The 13,652-nt window shown below is 43.6% G+C and overlaps 1 protein-coding gene across 1 annotated transcript; it reads left to right on the top strand.

Moving 5' to 3' along the window:
- The first annotated feature begins 5,356 nt into the window (after positions 1-5,356).
- On the top strand, positions 5,357-5,836 carry LOC130463172 (uncharacterized). Its single transcript, XM_056832222.1, has one exon. The coding sequence runs from the start codon at positions 5,357-5,359 to the stop codon at positions 5,834-5,836; it is 480 nt and encodes a 159-aa protein (XP_056688200.1).
- The last annotated feature ends 7,816 nt before the right edge of the window (positions 5,837-13,652 follow it).

Here is a 13,652-nt window from a genome sequence, read left to right as displayed (position 1 = left end):
AGTAGCAAACATATTGGTGTCGCGAGCTTCTGAACTTGCAGATCTGTAACTCTTTGAATAATAGGAGCTTCTGAAGTTGCTTTTTAGTAAGTGCACAGGAAGTCGGAATACAAAGCGGCAATATTTTTTGTGAGAAAATTGACAGCATCGGAATATTTTGAACCGAACGAATTCCAGAAGAACCAGACTGAGTAAGATCTGAAAATTGTCAGTTTTTCTTTCCTCTTGATTGTGCTTTAAAATCAGTGGTTTAAAGAGAAGAGAACTGTTTGATAATTAACCAGCGAGTTTAGCCAATTTGCTATACTCCGTAGGGATGAGAGGATATTGGCTCTTCCTACGATTCGCACCCTTTTCCAGTTCTACAATAATTGAGCTTTGTTATCTTTACCTTGAGAAAAAAGTAATTAAGTTCTTTAAGTTTAGATAATGGAAAACCAGTTCTGATATAAGCCAGTTAGTCAGATACGGAGTTAAGGACTACCTAAGTTATTGAGACGAAAACAAAGTTCGTATAAGGTCTAGTGAGTTCAGGTTTAGATAAGGGGCTATTGGTAACAAGAAAGAATCCTGATATTAATCACCTGGTGTATGTGATTAAGTGCAAGCTGACTATCCTGCCTTCAGATCTGTAGTTACATTCCACAGTAAGAAATGAATTAGCATGAGAGTCTGCATGTTTGCTTGTTTAGGTACTTGTTTGTACATGTTTATGTTGTCATATTTAAGCAGGCCTTGTAATCTTATTCGATCAACATTTTTAAACTTAAAATAACAGTGACTTTAATTAGTTTGCAGGTACAGCATTTTTCCATGCTTATATGGAATAACAATTTATAAGCCATTTTCCATTTGGAAGAAAATTCATCTTTCATCACATGTTAAATTAAATTGTTGTCAGCTTGTGACATAATACATTGCATTCCCAAGTAGTGCAATGTATTCCATGTTTTGTCTTTCTCTCCTTCCTTTCTCGCAACTTTTTTCCTGTTCTACATAATTATACAAGCATGGGCTAACAAAATTATTTTTTGTTTTGACAGATCAGAAACTTAAAAGTAAAGTCCATGAAATCTTTGGACGCGTCAATGGAAGATTCGGGACACTTACCTCTGTCCATATACATCATTTGTATATTCTCAGTGTGAGCTAGAGGAAATAAAACTAAGACTTTCACATTTTGTATTATAAAATTTCCCGGTAATGGGGAGGGTCAAATTACAAAAGGAAACATTGACGAAATTTTCACCTAGTTTATTTTTATGCTCCGAATATACTAGTACTGAAAGCTGCTTATTTTATTTAATCTATGGATTAAATAAAATAAGCAGCTCATTTTTTTTTTTAGAATATCCAAAAGTCATTTGCGTCGCACATTAAGCTAAAGTGCGACGCAAATCACTTATTTTTTTGGCGCCCAAATAGTCATTTGCGTAGCACATTAAGCTAATGTGCGATGCAAATGACTTTTCAACATGGTGCCTGAAAAGTCATTTGCGTCGCGCATTTGCTTAATGTGTGACGCAAATGACACTCATTTTAGTCATTTGCGTCGAGAGCTTTTGCTACGCACAATGTGCGACGCAAATGCACTTAAATGTGCGATGCAAATGAGCCTTTTTCCACTAGTGTATATAGGTTTACATAATAAGTTCTTAGACGTACCTATCAACCAATAGTAGTTTCTAGACTATTAGCAAAGGCTTTGCTTACCTAAAATATTTTAGAATTGAGTCTAAATACATAATGTGCTTAATTCTTAAATGATTTAAGGGTCTTGGAATCATTTTATTCACACCTTCCGGAACACATAACTTGTATAAAATGCTTAATAAATAATAAATTATGCATGTATGCTAGAATTTAAGTTTATTAAGAGAAACTGTGAATGGTTATTTATTTGTTTATTCTTTTTCAATTGTAGTTTTTACTATGGCAAACAACAATTCATTCAACATCCGCTCAATTCTCGAAAAGGAGAAGTTGAACGGGAAAAACATCCTTGACTGGCAATGGAACTTGCAAATAGTTCTTATGCAGAAAAAAAGGAGTATGTCCTAGATGAGGCGATACCCGAAGCCGCAGGCGACGGGGTCACTCAGGCAGCCCTCAATTGTTGGATTGATGCCAACAAGGATGTAAAATGCATAATGCTTGTAACCATGAGTGCAGATCTACGAAAAACGTTCATCAACTCAGATGCTTTCACGATCATCAGTGAGTTAAAAAACATGTTCCAAGATCTGGCTCGAGTCGAAAGATTCGAGACTCGTAGGCAAATTCTTGAAACTAAGCTTAAGAAAGGCGAGCCCGTAAGTCCACATGTTCTCAAAATGATTGGGCTCATTGAGAATATGAGTCGGCTGGATCAGCAATTCTCTCAGGAAATGGCTGTAGACACCATCCTCCATTCTCTTCATAGCGGGTATGATCAGTTCAAGCTGAACTACACTATGAATAGTCTGGACAAAATGCTCACTGAGCTTCAGGGAATGCTGAAGACCGCTGAAAAGATGCTCAAAAGTGATAAGCAAGATATGCTTATGGTGCGTGGGGGCAAGTTCAAGAAATCTGGTAAGAAGAGGAATGCTATGAAAGGTGGCAAAAAGGCCAGCCCGACTAAGCAAACTGGCGGCACCAAGTCTGAAAAGAAGAAGGTGAGCCAACCCACTTCTGATTCTGAATACTTCTAGTGCAAGAAGAAGGGGCATTGGAAGAGATATTGCTTGAAGCTTAAGGAAGATAAAAAGAACGGAATAGTCGTTTCATCTTCAGGTATATTCGTTATAGACAGCATACTTGCTAATTCAACTTCTTGGGTATTAATACAGGTTGTGGCTCACACTTATGTTCCAATTCGCAGGGACTAAGAAGAAGTAGAAGGTTAAGCAAGGGTGAAGTCGACCTACGAGTGGGAAATGGAACACGGATTGCTGCATTAGCTATAGGAACTTTTTATTTGTCGTTGGTGATGTGGGTAAAAATAACCCACCTACGTGGCCGAACCGCAGCGCGACACGTGGCGCATCCCAATAGGCAAAGTGGCTTATTTGACAGCCACCTAGGAGTCAGCAAATGATGATGTATGGCTGAGTTTAATGTACAACCCCCTTAAAGGCCCATGGCCCATAGGGAATATTATGATGATGACACTTGTCATATTATGGTAAGCTAGCCAATCATGTGAAACCCTCCTAGGGTTTTCCCCCCCAAAAGGGGGAGACTATAAATACACTCAATTCCCAAGGAATTGACACAAGTTTCTAGATAGAGAAACACCTCAATTTCAGATATTTAATGCTTTATTTTTCCTAAGCACTTCTTTCTAAAACCCTAATCTTACTTAAGTATCGGAGGGAATATTCCTACGGAAATATTCTTGTTTTGCAGGAAAGCCGCTCGACGTGGACTGGACTTGCCTCTACGTGGAACCGGATACCTCCTCGTCATCAACCATTGGAAAACTCCCACAACATTTGGCGCCGGCTGTGGGGAGGTAAGGTAACATGGTAGACATCCAGCACTTCAGAGACGCGCCCATCAATCGAAACGAAATCGACGAGGCCACAATGAATAGTGACCGTCCTCCTTGAGGGAGGGACGAGACACGCAACCAATCAGTGGGGCAGGACGGCCGTCCTAAACCCCCTCCTGAACCACAACCTGAGGAAGTCCAGGTGGAAGATGAGACGGCTCAGCCTTCATTTCCTCCAGGTGGTCACTTGAAGGCTGACGCCGATACAGTCATGGAAGAGAACCCAGATTTGCCGGTGTCTGCTGGGCAACTCAAAGATATTCTGGCCGGATTTAAGGCGCAGATGGACACACTTCAAGGTGAGATCAAGACCATCCGTTCTTAGTCTCATGGGACGGGGATGCCATTCTTTAATACACTTACTCAGTCTAATGTCTGGCGGCAAGACCAAGCTCGAAATGACGAGCGTGACAGACGTTTCGACAGGACTAGGACTTCTTTCCAGCCTATGACTCCGCGTCGGATTCTAACAACTGCTCGGCCTGAACCTTGACCATCCAGAAGAGTACCAGTCATCCAGCTAGACAGGCCTCAAGAAACTGAGTTGTCAGACACAGGTTCCACCCCTGTCATGGAAGATTCACCCCTTGCTGCTCCTTCGCGCCGTCTCACCAGGACCGATGTCAGTCGCGCGGACACCGAGCGGCGTAGAACATCCCAGGGTAGAAGGCAAGATCCGATATGCCATATTCAACAGGGGGTAGCCGGCCTCATCCTTGACTACACCACTCCATTTTGTGCTGATATTATGAACGCTCCCAAGGAGCCTTAGGTGAAGCCACCAGTTATTCACGCCTATGACGACACCTCTGATCCTGACGTACACCTCTTGGCCTATCGTCACCACATGTATGTCCAGGGGACTACTGATGCAACTTGGTGCAAGTACTTTCCGTCCACTCTGAAAGGGGTTGCCTCAAAATGGTTTGAGAAGTTGCCCGTTGGAACGATCAACACTTATGCAGAACTGGAGATGTTGTTTTTTGCAAAATTTATGGCTTATAAAGAGGTAAAGAAGACGAGCATGCATTTGGGCCGAATACAGCAAGGAAAAACGAATATTTGCGAAGCTATGTGCGACGTTTCAATTTATAGTCAGGACAAATTCCAGATCTACCTGATAGGGTGGCCTTTGATAACTTCTTTAGGGGACATAAGAAGGGTTCCTTTAAGTTTGCCTTGGTAAATAAAAGTGTGAGAACTATGGCCGATGCCCTGAATGAGGCCGAGTCCTTTATCCATACCACCGAAATCTGTTCCGTCCCAAAGGAATCTAAGGGAACATAGAGTACAGACCACCCTCTGCGCAAGGACAAGACAGATAAAAAGACCAACCGTCCGAATGGGACGTGGGCTATTGAAAAGAAGGGATATCAGGCTAACACCTCCCAAGGGCAGAAGAGAGGACGACCCTACGACAAAGAGAGGTTTGAATATAACACTGACTTGTATACGATACTGCTGGACGTCAGTGATAGATATGAGATTGATCGTCCGTTCCCTATGAAGTCGCCGGTAAAAACCCGAGACAGCTCCCTTCACTGTAAGTTCCATTGTGATGTAGGGTATGGCACAAAAGATTGTAAGAGTCTGCGTAGAGCTCTTGATGGATTGGCCGGCAAAGGATTTCTGCAATCATATCTCAGCACGAGCACAGGGGCAAATAGAAAAAAGTTCTATAAGAAAAGTAACTCACCGTCATATCGGCGTGATGACAATGACACTGATCCAGAATGTGTGGCCGTCATCTCAGGAGGGCTAGCCATTGTGGGCCCAACAATGAGAGGGCAAAAGGATTATGCAAGTTGGTTGGGGTAGGTAATGTTGTCAGGAAAAGCTCCAATGAATCACTTCCCTAAAGTAGAGATTTGTGAAGCCGACAGAAGTAAGATAGCCACCCCTCATGGCGATCCCTTGGCCATTGAGCTAAAAGTGGCGAACCTCAAAGTAAGGCGTATCTTAGTAGACACGGGAAGTTCGTCAGATATTATCAGTACAACTTGTCTGAACTGTCTTGAACACGACCCTAAGACGATTGAAAAGATTCATTACCCCATCATTGGATTAGGAGGCGGCATAATTCACCCCCAAGGGATCATCACCCTACCACTCCGAGTAGGAGGTCGGCATCGAAGTAGGAACTTGAACGTCCGATTTCTTATTGTGAAAGACCTCACTGCTTACAATATCATTCTGGGTCGTCCCACTTTAAATCAGACCAAAGCAGTGGTCGTCACTCATCTTATGCTCATGAAGTATGTCTGTGATAAAGGCCAGGTCGGCACTATTCATGGTGACTAACAGCTAGCAAGAGATTGTTATCTTACTACGCTAAGTCCCAAGGCTTAGGGAGGCCGCAAGACTGATGAAACCAAAGAAGGTTCGAAAAGAAAATTGGACGAGATAAAAGATAAAGTCAAGAAAGAAACCTTTACCATTGCTACGGCCCACATGGAAACAAGATGGCCTGAGCCGGTTGGCGGTCATTATGAAATCATCCTTGACGAAGCACGTCCCGATAGGACGGTGCCAGTAGGGGTCTCTCCTGATGATCAGCTTGGGGCACAGCTGGTCACCCTCTTGAGAGAGTTCTTGGACATCTTCGCTTTCGCGGTGGAGGGTATGCCGGGCATCAATCCTAGTAGAGCCGTCCACAAGCTCAATGTAGATGAGTCCTTAAAACCTGTTCGTCAGAAGAAGAGAAATCATGGGGAAGTCCGCAGCTGAGGAAGTTCAAAAGTTGTTAGATGCTGGGTTCATTCGGCCAAGCCAATATCCGGATTGGGTAGCAAATGTATTATTGGGGATGAAGCCCAATGGATCCTAGAGAATGTGTGTGGGCTACACGTATCTGAACAAGGCCTTCCCAAAAGACAGCTTCCCTTTGCCCAAGATAGACCGGTTGGTAGACTCGATGGCTGGTCAGGCCATGATGTCCTTCATGGACGCCTATTCTGGCTTTCACCAAATTCCCTCATGGCTAGACGATCAGGAAAAAAAGGCATTTGTTACTGAGCAAGGCTTGTAATGTTACAAAGTGATGTCGTTTGGCTTAAAAAATGTGTCGGCCACATTTCAGCGTCTAGTGAACACTGTCTTCTCTAATCAGTTGGGACGAAACGTTGAAGCCTACATTGGTGATATGATAGTAAAAAGCAAGCAACGTGAAGAACATCTGGCCGATCTGAGAGAAACTTTTGAGACGCTTCGAAAATATCAGATGAGCTTGAATCCAAAGAAGTGTGTTTTTGGGGTGACGGCTGAGAAGTTCTTGGGATTCCTTAGTGATGAAAGGGGAATTGAGGCCAATCCTGACAAAGTACAAGCAGTGATAGATATGACGTCTCCGAAATCTGTAAAGGATGTCCAACGTCTGACAGGATGCCTAACAGCCCTGGGACGGTTCTTATCAAGAGCAGGCCATAAGTGTCATTATTTCTTTGGCACAATCAAGAAAAAGAGCAAGTTTGAATTGACCGAGTCGGCAAAAATGGCCTTCGTCCGATTAAAGAAACATCTCCACACCTTACCACGACTCGTCAATCCTCTTCAAGGAGAAACTTTGTATGTATACTTGGCCATCTCTGAGTGGTCCTTGAGTGCTGTGCTTTTGACATCAAGAGAGCGAGTGCAACTCCCCGTCTATTTTGTGAGCCACGTCCTACAAAATGTCGAATTGAGATACTCTCCAATTGAGAAGTTTGCACTTGCACTGTTTATGGCAAGCAAAAAGCTGCGTCCTTACTTTCTGGCACACAAACTAGTGGTATACACAGATCAGCCTTTGAAACAGCCGCTCACTAAGCTAGACGGTGCAGGGCGAATGCTCAAATGGGCAATTGAGTTGAATGTATTTGATATCTCATATGAACCTCGAAAGGCTATCAAGGGGCAAGCATTTGCCGATTTCATTGTAGAAATGACGAGGCCAACCTTTAAGAAGAATGTGGCTACCCGTTGAACGGTATATGTAGATGGATCGTCCACCCCGAACGGATGTGGAGCCGGCATAATATTCCAATCTCCTGAAGGAGACAAGTATGAGTATGCCATGAGGTTCAACTTCCAAACGTCTAACAATGAGGCTGAATACGAAGCTTTGCTAGCCGGCATTAAAATGTGCAAAGCTGCCGGAGCTCAAGAAATAATTGCTTTCTCCGACTCACAGCTCATTGTAAGTCAAGTAAATGGAGACTATGAGGCAAGAGACCCCAACATGATCAAATACATGCAAGCTGTGCTTCAAGAAATAGAACATTTGAAGAGTTTCGAGGCTAAGCAGATTCCCAGAACAGAGAACAATCAGGTCGACGCCCTGTCTAAACTAGCTAGCTCAGCTTCCTGTTATACTCCACGTCATGTGTTTTGGGAAGTGAAAGAAAAACTAAGCATTGAACAAGAGTTATGTTCTCCTGTGGTAGCTATTCTTAACTGGTCGTCAACTTGGATGGACCCTATCATTGCGTATAAAGTAGACGGCTCACTTCCAGACGACTCAAGTCTAGCCACCAAAATTCAGAAGAAAAGTTCTTGGTTTGAATGGTGGAATGGAGTTTTGTATACGAAGTCATTTTCCAGACCCCTTCTGCGGTGTGTCACTCCTGACAAAGGGAAGGAAATTCTGGACGACCTACATCAGGGATTATGTAACTCCCATATTGGAGGACGAGCTTTAGCTGAAAAAGCCCTACGAACTTGTTATTATTGGCCCACTCTAAGAGAAGACGCCTTGGCCATGGTGCAGAAGTGTGACAAGTGCCAACGATTTGCTCATCTCGTTCACAGGCCGGATCACCCTTTCACCCCTATTCTGAGCCCCATTCCGTTTGCCAAGTGGGGGATGGACCTGTTAGGACCATATACAGCAGCCCCTAGAGGCTGGCGCTATGTAATTGTAGCCGTCGACTACTTCACCAAGTGGGTGGAAGCAGAAGCACTTAAGAATATAAGGACTAGTGATGTAAGGGCATTTATTTGAAAAAATATTATGACTCGCTTCGGAATACAACAAGCTATTGTCTTTGACAATGGGCCTCAGCTTGAGATGCCTAAGCTGAAGGAATGGTTAGCAGACCACGGCATACACAACTGCTTTGCTTCTGCAGGATGACCCTAAGCCAATGGCCAAGTCGAAGCCTTCAACAAGATAATCTCCGAGGGGATTAAAAAGAAACTGGATGAAGCTAAGGGTCTCTGGGCTGATGAGCTGCCAAATGTCTTATGGTCAATCCGCACCACGGCTAAGAACTCCACCGGCGAAACCCCATTCTTGCTAGCCTATGGTGCCGAGGTCGTGCTCCCTATAGAAATGTGTGAAACTACTTTGAGGGTCATGCTATATGATGAGAATGTCAATTGGGAAATGATGAAACTGGCCTTGGAGTTTTTACCCGAAGTTAGAGGAAATGCGGCATTGAGGCAACAATTGTACACGATAAGGATGGCGAGGGAGTACAACAAGAAAGTATCTAAAAGAGTGCTTAAGGTAGGGGACTTTGTTCTTCGAAAATGGAGTCTTTGGGACGAGCCAATAAACAGGGAAAGATGACGCCCACCTGGGAAGGACTCTATGAGATCTATGATGAAGTCAGGGATGGAACCTATCGCCTTCAAGACATGCAAGGCCGACCTATTCTGCGCACCTGGAATGCAGACAATCTCAAGAAATATTTTTTCTAAGATGTATTCTGATTTCATCTTTCATTGAAGAATCTGTTGCCTAGAGAATGACCTCTAACGGTCCTGATAGGGTAGTAAACTCTCTTGTAACCGGCTAAATTTGCCATACAAAGTATAAATAATACTACTCTACTTGTTTCGTACTATTTATTACTCGCACGTCAAATACTAATTTATCTAACATATGCATGCAAAAAGCCTAATCGAATAAAGGCCTAAGAAGTGGCCCAGATTAGCAAACATTTCCAAGCCTAATTGAATGAAGCCTAAGGAGTGGCCCAGATTAGCACAAGTATAGGCTGATCACCAATCAAAATTATGGAAACCGTTCTCTTAAAACGAATGTTTATTTTTCAAGGCATATAGGACAACTCCTATATGCCGCGGCATCAACCATGCCGTTTACTATTTTACGACGGGGGCAAAACCCCAAAACAATCATCGTTTTCTTACAACGATAGTTTATTTTTCCAAGGCAAAATAGGAATACTCCTATATGCCGCGGCGTAAAACATGCCGCTTCCATTTTACGACGGGGGCAAACCCCCAAAACAATCATCGTTTTCTTAAAACAATAGTTTATTTTTCAAAGGCACATAGGATTACTCCAATATGCCGCGGCATAAAACATGCCACTTCCATTTTAAGACGGGGGCAAACCCCCAAAACAATCATCGGTTTCTGAAAACGATAGTTTATTTTTCCAAGGCAAAATAGGAATAATCATATATGCCGCGGCATAAAACATGTCGCTTCCATTTTAAGACGGGGGAAAACCCCCAAAACAATCATCGTTTTTTTAAAAGGATATTTTATTTTTCCAAGGCAAAATAGGAATACTCCTATATGCCACGGAATAAAACATGCCGCCTCCATTTTAAGACGGGGGCACACCCCCAAAACGATCAACGTTCTCTTAAAACGAACGTCTATTTTTCCAACGCAAAATAGGAACTCCTATATTCCGCGGCATAAAACATGCCGCTTCCATTTTAAGACGGGGGTAAACCCCCAAAACAATCATCGTTTTCTTAAAACGATAGTTTATTTTTTCAACGCACATAAGATTACTCCTATATGCCGCGACATAAGATATGTCGCTTCCAATTTAAGATGGGGCAAACCCCCAAAATCATCATTGATTATTCCAATCTGCTGCGGCATATAAGTCGAGGGTAAATCTCCCAAGCAACAATTATTTTCCTTAAAACAAATCATAATTTTTCTAAGGCACGCAGGATTATTCCTATTTGCCATAGCATAAAACAGGCCGCCACCAAAAGCCGCTCAATAATCCCCATACCCAAGTTTAGCGGCAATCATACTGATTGATTGACTTGCGTCAATCAATCAACTAAAATAAACTTGGGCATGGGAGTCATGCTCAAAGACTTACAAACGTCTACTCTGGGGCACAAGGGTAGACGTCCATTAACATACAAAACATACACAAATAACAGAGAAGGCATTTAAAAGTCTCGAAATAAAAACACTAACATAAAAAGGTGACGAATCACCACTTGTTTGCACACTAGACGGCGCCAAATCCAAACAAAAATTAAAAAATTATCCAAACAAACGCCCTAGGCGTCAAGCAGAAATAAAAATTATTCATTACAGACGCTCGCGGCGCTATAAAAACTGGTTTTGATAAGGAGAAGTGGAGTTAGGGTCTAGCAGGTTGAGCAGCGGCAGAGTTGGCAGAGGTCGACGCGTCCACACCATCTGGACCGTCGGCGGCAGGCTTTGAAGCTGGCTGAGCAGAATTTCCCTCCTCCTGAGCCGGTGAGTTCACCTCCTCACTTTCGGCGTCAGAATCCTCGAACATGGGAGGAGGAAGACCTTGACGCTCGGCGGCAATGATGGCACCTTGCTTCTCAATCTACCGCTCAAACCAGGCAAAGGAGAAGTCCTCCATGCAGGCGTCCCAGGCTCGGCGAGTTTTCTCCCTCGTCTCGTCCGCAACCAGCCTAGCCTCAGCCCTGACCTGAGAAATCTCAGCTTGAGAGGCCGAGACCATCTCCTCAAGACTAGCCACCTGTTGCCGCAGAACCGCAGCTTCCTTCATTTTGGCTTCGGCTTCTTGGAGGAACGACTGGGAAGAAAGGGCATCGGCATTGAGAGTTTCAATAGAAAGTACTTGTTCGTTTATCTTGATCAGGCACTGCTTTTTGTCACTCCTCGGGACTTCCAGCTCTTTTCTTTGAGCCTCAATGGTCTCCTGCATTTCCAGCCGAACCTTCTCCACCGTCGCCATGGCATAGTCACCGGCGTTGGTAGCCCCATGCACCTGCCGCTGAAGTTGACTGGTGACGTCAGCTCGCCAGCGCTTGAAGCCCTCGGCCTTAATAAGCAGCTGCGAGAAATATATAAGTTAAGAAAAGATAATAACCACAAAGTACAAAGACGAAACGGCAACAAAGGTTGGATGCATACATCCAGGAGAACCGCCTGCATAGCCCCAAACTGCGCATCCGCCGCAGGAGGAAACTGCTCCACATACTCCTTCGGCACAGCTTTAATCACCGACGAGATAATCTTGGCCTTATTTCGGGACGAGAAATGCCATGGTGGAGGAATATTGGGGATTTCCTCGTCCAGTGCTGCCTGCCTGCCAAAAGCTGCACAAGAAAGAGACAGGAGTTCACCAGAGTACTTAATTAAGAAACAACTAAACTCGAGAATCCTAACACCTACGTGGATCATCACCCACCAGGTGACGAGGCGCTTTTGGAGTCTGGGCCGCCCGAGCCGTTGGCTGCTCGTCCTCACCATCGAGGATATCCACCGGCGTAGGAGATGGAGCCCTCTTGCTGGGCCCGGCTCCTCCTCTAGCGTCCCCCTTCTTGGCCGAACCCTCTGGAGGAGGATGCTGCCGTAGAGGAGTCATGGCCATGGGAACGACCTCGACAGGGGAGTCAGCTGACCTTTCAGCCACGTCCTCCTTCTTAAGACGCCTGATTCCCGCCTTAACCTTGGGAAGCTTCCCCTCAGTAGAGGCGTCCTTGTCCTCGGCCTTACGCTTCGGGCCGGCCTGACGCTTCTCGCCCTTCTGCAGTAACAGAACATGTAACATAAAGAAAAATGCCGAGCCATATACCAAGGTTAATAAAAAATAGACAACTTACTTTCGTCGGGGCACCTCCAACGATCCCCTTCAGCTTCTGGTCAACCATTTGAGTCAACCACTCCTTGGTGCTAATTCCTCCTTTTTCCTGGGTCGGGATCTTAGACATGGCAAGGGCTGCAAAAAAAGATTTTTACACCTTTGTTAGTTAGGAAATAATACCTAACACAAAAAAGCAGTAATGCCTCGATACCTTGGTGTAGGGGAATACAATTATACATAATAACATGTGCGGAAACACTCCCCAAATCCAGGAAGCATGTATAAAGCACAGATTAAGCATACTTACGTTTGAAGCGTGTTTTCCACAAATTGTCAACGAACACGAACTTAGAAATCCACTTGTCGTTCCTCTAATTGGTTCACCGACACGACCAGATCCGACATGATTATCGTAGCTTAGACAATCGATCAAGAGTTTGTGCTTTTGGGAAGAACACATCCATGGAGGTGATAAGGCGTTTTTCCGTCGTTGATAGATCAACGCCACAATCAAACAAAATTTATAGAACCACTAGACTAACAAACTATATGGACTACAGTGGCAAGTAAAGGGATCGTCCCAAAGAAACGATGGTTCTCGAGTTTAAATGTGAAGCTAATTCGAACAAGAGGATTGATTTGAGTTATCACTATTAAGCTAAACTAACAATTAAACTATACTGAATCAAGGAAGGGAAACGTTAGGGAGTTGGGGATAGTCTAGGGAAATCGGGGCAAATGAACTACCATCTAGCAATCATGAATGATGTAATGAAATAGCACATAGGGGAATGAAAATTAATGACGTACTCGCCACCTCTCGGATAGAGCACGCAAAGCAACCTAGCCTATAGAAAAGCTTTCGCATAGTCCTAAGCTAGATTAGCTTGCATATAATAGGAACTATCATTCACTTGCATGAATTAGGCTCACAATGTCTTGCCAAACCTAAATCATACATTCCAATCTAATTCAATTAACTAGCATTTGCAACTACTACTCAATTGATCATGGAAAATCCTAGCACTAAATCAAGTTAATCACATCAATCATTCATCAATCAAATCATCAAGTTCCCCTAATTAAGCCCCTAGATTCTCCCCTTTCCCTAACCTAAATCTACTCACTAACCATTCTAGGAATCAAGAAATCCATTAATACTAAACTAGCAAGCATGAAATTGATGGAATAAGAGGAGAGAATCAAGAATTCAATTGCAAACTAAAATCAATAACTAGAGAATTGAGAATTAAAATCAAAGCAAAAGAAGTTCAAGAAGTTGAAGAACAATCAAAGAATATGACAAATTATCATGAACAAAATACTAAG

This window comes from Spinacia oleracea, chromosome 6 (assembly GCF_020520425.1).
Source record: "Spinacia oleracea cultivar Varoflay chromosome 6, BTI_SOV_V1, whole genome shotgun sequence".
In the NCBI taxonomy this organism is placed as follows: domain Eukaryota; kingdom Viridiplantae; phylum Streptophyta; class Magnoliopsida; order Caryophyllales; family Amaranthaceae; genus Spinacia; species Spinacia oleracea.
Note: the sequence above shows the minus strand (reverse complement) of the source record. Positions and strands in the feature narration are given on the sequence as shown.